Source organism: Leptopilina boulardi, unplaced genomic scaffold (genome assembly GCF_019393585.1).
Source record: "Leptopilina boulardi isolate dan_hultmark-lab unplaced genomic scaffold, ZJU_Lbou_2.1 LbouV2_386, whole genome shotgun sequence".
Lineage (NCBI taxonomy): Eukaryota > Metazoa > Arthropoda > Insecta > Hymenoptera > Figitidae > Leptopilina > Leptopilina boulardi.
In genome coordinates, this window is record NW_026137958.1 from 1,516,546 (window position 1) to 1,525,109 (window position 8,564).

The 8,564-nt window shown below is 26.7% G+C and overlaps 1 protein-coding gene and 1 long non-coding RNA gene across 2 annotated transcripts; one reads left to right on the top strand and one right to left on the bottom strand.

Moving 5' to 3' along the window:
• Window positions 1-1,087: 1,087 nt before the first annotated feature.
• On the bottom strand, window positions 1,088-4,989 carry LOC127288442 (uncharacterized). Its single transcript, XR_007844044.1, has 7 exons — window positions 4,917-4,989; window positions 4,270-4,481; window positions 3,079-3,172; window positions 2,723-2,943; window positions 2,149-2,232; window positions 1,723-1,944; window positions 1,088-1,400 (listed from the first exon to the last, which is right to left on the bottom strand). It is a non-coding gene; the product is annotated as an uncharacterized LOC127288442 (long non-coding RNA).
• A 483-nt stretch (window positions 4,990-5,472) lies between these two features.
• Window positions 5,473-8,554, top strand: LOC127288443 (kelch-like protein 10). The gene is made up of 9 exons (XM_051315889.1): window positions 5,473-5,753; window positions 5,948-6,285; window positions 6,355-6,686; window positions 6,762-6,943; window positions 7,010-7,221; window positions 7,308-7,643; window positions 7,701-7,823; window positions 7,919-8,086; window positions 8,163-8,554. The coding sequence occupies exons 1-9, from the start codon at window positions 5,569-5,571 to the stop codon at window positions 8,351-8,353; spliced, it is 2,067 nt and encodes a 688-aa protein (XP_051171846.1). The 5' UTR covers window positions 5,473-5,568; the 3' UTR covers window positions 8,354-8,554.
• The last annotated feature ends 10 nt before the right edge of the window (window positions 8,555-8,564 follow it).

Below are 8,564 nucleotides of genomic sequence, written 5' to 3' on the forward strand. Positions count from 1 at the left end.
TTTAAAGAGAACAATATAGTGACAGAAAAATTAAGATTCACACACAAATATTATAAAAAAAAAAATACCGATTTTTCTACCTAAAGCTATATTTAAAACGAAAAAAATTTACCTCACTCATACAAAAAAACTATTCCTCCCTAGCTGTATTTAAGAAAATCCTACTTTTTTAAAACACACACTCTCACACACCGCCCAGGTGCAATATAACCTAAACTAGGGATTACGTCCCGGAACGCATCCGTCACCTGAGCTTAAATCATATCAACATAAAAATAATTACAATGTACTTCAGGTTTATGTTAGTAAAAAATTAACAATTACTATTATTTTATTTAAACAGGCAATGTAAATTCTAAATTCTTTAGTGAAGTTTTAGAATAAAATAAGTTCTCAAAAAAATGAAAGGTTAATAAAAATATAACAAATTACATGATTTAATAAATTTAAAAAAATATTCTCTTATAATTTATACTTTTGAAAAAAAACATTAATCTACTGCTTTACAAAAATTATAAATATGTAAACAAAACATAAAGTACATTGTAAAAAAAACTTTAATAACTGACACAAATTTTGATTTTTTCATTAGTATATTAATTGAAATCTTTTACTTTATTCAATATAATAATTAACAAGAAACAATTTTTCAATTATATTTAAATATAAGCATTTCGATATTAAAATATTATTTTCCGCGATAAGAAAAAATTTAGACAAAACACGAATATTATTTTTCAATACAAAATGAATATATTATTATAAAAAAAAATTAATTATTAAAATTTAAGGAAACTTTTATAAACTACGTCACTCTTCTTAAGGTAGCTCGGGAAAAAAGTGTATATATGGCGGTTTGAACATTAAGGGTTAAAGGGCGGGAGGGGGGGGGGGTTGTGCCTGCGCGAAATAGGGTCAAAAAAAGGGCAACGTAGTTTATAATTACCCTTTTGTGTAATAATAATTAAATTAATTATTTATTAAAATATATTCATTATTAAAATTTAATTATAGAAACAAATTCATATGAATTAGTTCATATGAATTTTATAATCGAATCAAAGAAATTATTTGTGTCAGCATTGTCACTATATTGTTTAATTTTAAAAAAGACTCACCAATCATTCCCGCGTCGAAAATGTTGAAGAGCTATACGCCGCATTGCTCATAGATCCTCCCATCCTCCTTTATAGTCAAGTAGTAAAGACATCACACAGTCAGCCGTTTTTCCTCTTCAAAATTCTTAATCTTTCATCCTTCCTCTTCTTTTAAATCATCCTCTTGACACAGGTATAACGTATCCATAAATTGAAAAAAATTTCGTTTTTCCTCTTCAACAAATTCTTAATCCTTCATCATTCGTGTTCTTCTGAATTTCGCACTTGACACACACAATTTTACTGAAAAAATTTATATACATAATTATTAATGAATCTTATTCAAATATAGATATTTATTACATTTTGTAAAATTAGAAAAAAAGTTATCATCATAATAATAATAATATTAAATTTCCAATATTGTAAAATTAAAAAAATATATTTTTATGTCAAATCTATAAAACTCGGTTAATAATTATTTATAATTATCTGTTCTGTTTAAATTTTCACTTATTTTTAAACCATAAACTCAAATTGAATTTTAGGAATAAAACAAAATTATTAATTAATGTCAAAAGTTATAAATTTCAAAAATTATTTTATTAAATTAATAAATACTCACAACTTCCATGAATTCCCTCCAACAAAGACGACCCCAGCAAGATGATAATCTTCAAGTCATTCGTCTCCAGAGATCCCTCCTCAGGGTTAGAATCGAAATTTCCATGGATTGAAAATTCCGACAATAACCTTTTTTTAAGGAGACCGGATTTTAATAACTCGAATTTCTCTACTTGCTGTACCTAGAGCCTTTTTGCCAAGTATAAGTCATCCATACGAGGAGCTAAAAAAATAAATTATGGCATAATTACTTATGCACATCTAAAAAAAATGATAGAAAAAACCAAAGTATTTACAACAACAATGTATTGTTGATTGATTGAGATGTTATTGGTTATTAATTAGCTAGAGACAATATTTTAAAAAATATATATTGTTCTTTGAATTAAAAAACATTTTCGATAAAAAAAGTTTTTGATAAACTTACCATATTCAGGTAAAAATTTCGCAAATAATAACACAAGGACATTGAGTTCGTCCAGTTTTCTCCAGAAAGAGTGGCACCATACAGCTGAAAAAAATTAATTTAAATAGAAAAAATCATCAAAACAGTTTTAACAACGATTTATAATTACAACCATCTTGAAAATTCTATTACAAGAGAATTGCAATTTTTTGAAAACGCATAAATAATTTTCAATAAGAAATGTTTTCTTTAAAAATGTAATTATGTTTCCTTTAATAAGTTTATTTTTCAAATATACACGAAAAAAAAAATTTAATCTGGAACAGTGAAATTTTTAATACAATAGTAAAAGATTTAACTGAAACAATTAGAACTTTTGCTATTAAAATCTTTTGCTGTTCCTGGTAAATCTATTTTTCCGTGTATAAAACTAGATTAATCATCATTTATAAATATTTGTTCAAATTGTTTAAATTTTAACTGTTTTATTTCCTAACCTCGAATTGAATTTTAGTAATAAAATAAAGTTAATTATTAATTAATATCAAAAGTTATACATTTCAAAAATTATTTCAATAAATTAATAAATACTTACATTTTCCACGAATTTCCTCCAACAAAGACGATCCCAGCAAGATGATAATCTTCAAGCCATTTGTTTCCAGAGATCCCTCCTCTGAGTTAAAATCAAAATTTCCATAAAATGAAAATTTGGAAAATAACCTTTTACAAGGAGACCGGATTTAGTGGCTTGAATTTCTCTATATTGCTGTACCTGGAGCTTCTTCTCCAAGTATAAATCATCAATACAAGGAGCTGAAAAAAAGAAATTAAATTATTGATTTATGCACATAATCTAAAAAAATAATGGAAAAAATCAAAACATTTTTAACAATTTGTTGTGGATTGATTGAAATTTTGTCAATTATGCACAGTTTTTGAGAAACTTACCATATTCCGAAAAAACTGTAGCAAATAGCCAAAATTGACTTCGTCAAATTTTCTCCAAAAAGAACTACCATACGATGGCACCACACATGAGGAGCTGAAAAACAGAAATTTAATCATTGAATAGAGAAAATGATTAAACCATTTTTGACATGATCGCCGCCATCTTGAAAAAATGTTATTAAAAAATAATTGCAATTTTTTTGACAACGCCTACTTAATTTTGAACAAGAATCCTAACCTATAAGTATTATTACAACACAAAATCACAACAGAGTATTTCAATTATGAAAATTAGAGAGAAATTATTCCAATTTTCTCACTTTTGAGGACGTACTACATATTGATAACAATATATGATTCAACGTACACAGCAAAAATACATTGACGATTGTCACAAATTTTGTCGACAATTAAATATCTGGGTGTAATGTTATTAGAAAATATTGAACACCTTGACTGAAGGAATAGATGAGAAAAAAGTTTTTATAATATACTCACAATTTCTGAAAAAAAATATGAAAAATAAGAGCTGATGTGATCACAACGTGAAAAATTTGGCAGCAAGATTAAAATGAGAAAGTAAATGCTCTGATTGGCTGAATGTAAAAATTGGCGGTAAAGTAAAAATACTCCGACCTGACGCCTACCGTCCATTTATAGAACTAACAACCTAATTTCCCTGTATTACCGACTTACAGACGCGTTGTCATTGGTCGTTTCAAATGAGAGGGAAGATTTGAATTATTATTTTTAATTACTAATTAATGTTATAAATAAAAATAATTTTTTCTCTAATCAAATTTTTTACTTATTATTGTTTATTGTTAAAATATAATAAAAAATGCCAATAAATTTTGTAGACAATTAATATTTGCATTTTAATTGATCTCTATTATTATTATTAAAATATGAAAATTATTAAAAATTATTAGTTAAATTATTATAAATATTTATTTATTTTATTCAAATTATATTAAAATTAAATAATTATTATTATATATATTATTATATAATATATTATTATTAGAATTAAATTAATTATAATTTTAATTAATAATTAAAGAATTTAATTATCTATATATTATGTAAGTAGCAAACTGCCAGGAAAAAATAACCTCAAATTGCATTTTGGCAATAAAATAAAAAAAATTATATTACATATATAATATTAATTAATTAATAAATACTTACAATACCAATAAATTCGATAAGACGACCCCAGCAAGCTGATAATCTTCAAGCCATTTGTCCCCGGAGATCCCTCCTCTAGGTTAAAATCGAAATTTCCATGGATTGAAAATTTCGACAATAATCTTTTTCAAGGAGACCGGGTTTTAATAGCTCGAATTTCTCATCTTGCTATACTGCGAGCTGAAATTTTCATCAGGACCATATTAGGGGATCTGGAAAAGACAAATTTAATCACTGAATCAATATTTTATGCACAAAATCTAAAAAAAAAATTAGATGAAAACTCAATACATTTCAACAACGATGTACAATCGCCGCCATCTTGAAAAAAAATGACATTATTGAACAAAGGCGATGACAACAATAAAAAAAGTCTCAATATAAATTATAACCTATAATTTCTGCGACTATAAAACCTAAACCTATACTTTAAATGCAAGAATTCAGGTAAAATTGATGTGACAATGTATCCTGAAAAAACCTGATGCAAGCAAAATAATAATTTCACAAAAAATCGAGGAATGACGCGAAAACGATTTTCACAAATTTTGTCGATTATTCATCAGCTAAAGACAATATTTTTATAAAATTTATTGTCCCATGAGTTAAAAAAGTAGCTGCGACAAAAAAGTTCTCGCGAAACTTACCAAATTTAGGAAAAAATGTCGAAAATAACAGCCAGCGAGACGAACTTCGCAAAGCTTTCCACATGAAGTGAATGAGTAAAAGTAAAACTGCGCTGATTGGCTGAATGGCAATGTTCGCGGGAATTTGAATCGTCGAGTGGTGTCGTCTACTGGAAATTAAAAGAACTTTTAACCTATCCTCTACATTATCATATAGAACTCTCATTTCTATTGGCTGTCTAAAACAAGCGGGTAAATGGTTTGAATTTAAAAAAATAATTAAAAAATGTACGAAACATGATTTTATTTTAAATAATTTATAAACAAACCTTTGTATTGAAATTAAATTGTAAATTAAATTAATTAAAATTATTAATTAATAGTAAATAGTAATTAATAGTATAATTATTAATTATTTTAATTATTATTAAATATTTAAATAATTTAATTATTTTTTTCCAGTTAAATTGTTGTGGATTTAAATAATTTTTTTAAAAAATCAATTGAAGATCGATTTTTGAAATGTCTCAATTTGTTTATCTATAATGACCGGAAATAAATGTCATTTCTATGAGAGTGGATTTAATACTGTGATTTTATATCAGTGGTTAAAAATAAAATCTGAAAAGGTGGCTCGAGCCATACACTCGAGTCTCCTTTTTATTAATTTATTATGGATGGTGTAAATAGAATGAATAAACAAAGAAAACGTTCACGAAGCCGAATGTCAAGGGACATTATATTTGCCACAAAATTAAAACAACACAAGAGAAAACAAATTGCTAAAACGAAAAAATGTATGTGTCTTCCTTCAAATTATGTACACATTGAATTTCCCTCAGTTTGGTCCGAACTCAGGTTTGCTTTTTTTAGAGTTTATAATTTTTTTTATTACTGGATATTTTAATTTGTTTTAAATAAAAATTTTCTATGATAATTTAGGTTATGTTTCAAGATTTTTTGTTTACATTTCGATAGCCACCGATTATATAAAAAATAAATATTTACTTTACTTACTTATTTTATAGAAAATAATATGTCTTTATTTTTAGGACAAATCAACAACTTTGCGATGGTGTGATTCAATGCGGTGAAAATAAAATTTTTCATATTCATCGTGCAATTTTATCAGCAGTGAGTCCTTATTTCAAGGCTCTTTATACGAATAGTTTAAAAAATGGAAAAGCTGATATCACTGAAATTACGATTGATATTGTTCCGGCTACTATTTTTGAATTAATTCTTGATTTCGCTTATACTGGTACATGTAAAATTACACCTGAGAATGTCGAACAACTTTTATCGTATGCTGATCAATTTGAAGTACTTGGCGTCATTCAATTATGTTGTCAATTTTTATTGGAAGAATTAAGACCTGACAATTGTCTAGGTAAATTATTTATTTATTTAGAAAATATAGAAATTTTAGAAATTAAAAATTAAAAAATTAATTATAAAGGAATTTTCAAATTTGCTCGACATTATTTTTGTCAAAATTTGGAGGAAAAGGGACGTAAATTTATACGCTGTAATTTCAAGCAAATTGTAAAAGAAAGTACCGAATTAAAAGATATTTCAATTGAAGAATTGGAATTAATTCTACAGGATGATGAATTAAATGTACGTTATGAGGAATTAATTTTTGAAGCAATTAAATTTTGGATTGAGACAAAAATTGATGAGAGAAAAAAATATGTACCTCGACTACTTAATTGTGTTCGATTTGGTTTTATGAGTTCCAAATTCTTTAATGACGAAGTACTTAATTGGAAAATTTTTCATAACGACAAGGTAACATATCTTCTTTATCTGAAATATAAAAAAGAAAATTTTTTTATTTATTAATAATATTTTTTATTATTAAAGGACTATAAACGAATTTTACATCCAATGAGCACCTATCTCGCTGGACAGGATTCGAGGACAAATGGAGAGTCGGATTTGAGAAATCCTTTTTTAAGACCTAGAATTCCTCATGAAATTTTATTTGCTATTGGTGGATGGAGTGCTGGTTCACCAACAAGTTTTATCGAAACTTATGATACCAGGTAGTAAAAAAAATTAATTTAAATTAGTTTTATTCAAAATTATTTAATAATTTAATTTTTTTGCAGAGCTGATAGATGGTATCTTTCAGTAAATACAGATGTAATACCAAGAGCATATCATGGAATTTGCACTCTTAATAATTTAATTTATGTTATTGGTGGATTCGATGGTAACAATCATTTTAACACTGTTCGTTGTTTTAATCCAGTTACAAAAGAGTGGAAGGAGAAAGCCTGTATGTATCACTCGAGATGTTACGTCAGTGTTTGCACACATGGTAAAAATATATAATATATATTTTAGAAAATATATTTAACATTAAATAATAAAATATCAAGTTATTTAAAAAAAATTTCATTCTAGACAGAAAAATCTATGCTTTGGGTGGATATAATGGTCGAATTAGAATGAATTCCGCTGAACGTTATGATCCTGAGAGAAATCAATGGGAAATAATTCCATCAATGCATCGTCAACGTTCAGACGCTAGTGCAGCATCGCTTGGAAAAAAAATTTACATAGTCGGCGGTTTCAATGGTCACGAGGTTCTTCAATCGGCTGAAGTTTTTGACACTGAAACTAATGAATGGAGTTATATTTGTTCTATGAATATTCCACGATCCGGTGTTTCGTTAGTGGCATTTCGCGATAATTTATACGCTCTTGGTGGATTTAATGGATACTTACGACTTAGTTCTGGTAATTTTTTTTAATACATTATAAATAAATAAATATTTTATTTGACGAAATTTACAGGTGAACGATTTACTCCCCACAACAATCAAGGCTGGCAAGAAATTTCCGAAATGTTTTGTCCGCGAAGTAATTTTGCGACTGTTATTTTGGATGATATGATTTACGTTATTGGCGGATTTAATGGTATCTTTTATTTTATGAATCTCAAGAGATTTAGGGGAAAAAAAATGATTCCTTAAACAATTTTTTTTAATATATAAAAATTTATATAATTTAAGGTTCAACGACTATTGCTTTTGTTGAATGTTACGATGTTGATGCTAATGAATGGTATGAAGCATCAGCAATGAATTTAAATAGAAGTGCATTAGGTGCATGTGTTGTTGCCGGTTTGGAAAATGCTCGTGAATATTCATATTTGAGTAAAGCTCTTAATCATGATCAAGGTACAATTTTTTTTGTTACATTTTGATTATTTGTATTATTATTTATAAAGCAAAATTTAGAATAAATTAATAATAGGGAAAAAATCATCGAAGAATCAAGACAGGCCAAATCAAAGTGGCGAGGGATCCTCAATGGTATTGAATACTACACGAAGTATTGGAGAACCACATCGTCAAATTGGTCCAATAGACGGAATGGCAGAAGGTATAAATCATCCCCTTCCGGGTGAAGATATAAATAATGAAGATTTACCTAGAGAACACTAAAATTAATTTTAATGCTCTCTAAAGGTAAAATTCTTAAAAAAATTTCCATATTTCAAATTCCCACATTTACATTATATTTCATTTTTTCGAGTTTTCTCAATGTTAACGATTTATATTAATTAACGCAAATTACTTTTTAATGCTCTCCTTCAAGAAAAGCTCTTTTAAATTTTATTTTATATTTTTTAGACAATTTTTTTCCCTGGAATAT

Excerpts from the sequence above, each read along its gene's own strand:
- LOC127288443 (XM_051315889.1), top strand. The coding sequence starts at position 5,569 with ATGGATGGTGTAAATAGAATGAATAAACAAAGAAAACGTTCACGAAGC. Across the intron at positions 6,286-6,354 it reads AAGACCTGACAATTGTCTAG|GAATTTTCAAATTTGCTCGA; the intron begins GTAAATTATTTA and ends TTAATTATAAAG. Across the intron at positions 7,222-7,307 it reads CGTCAGTGTTTGCACACATG|ACAGAAAAATCTATGCTTTG; the intron begins GTAAAAATATAT and ends ATTTCATTCTAG.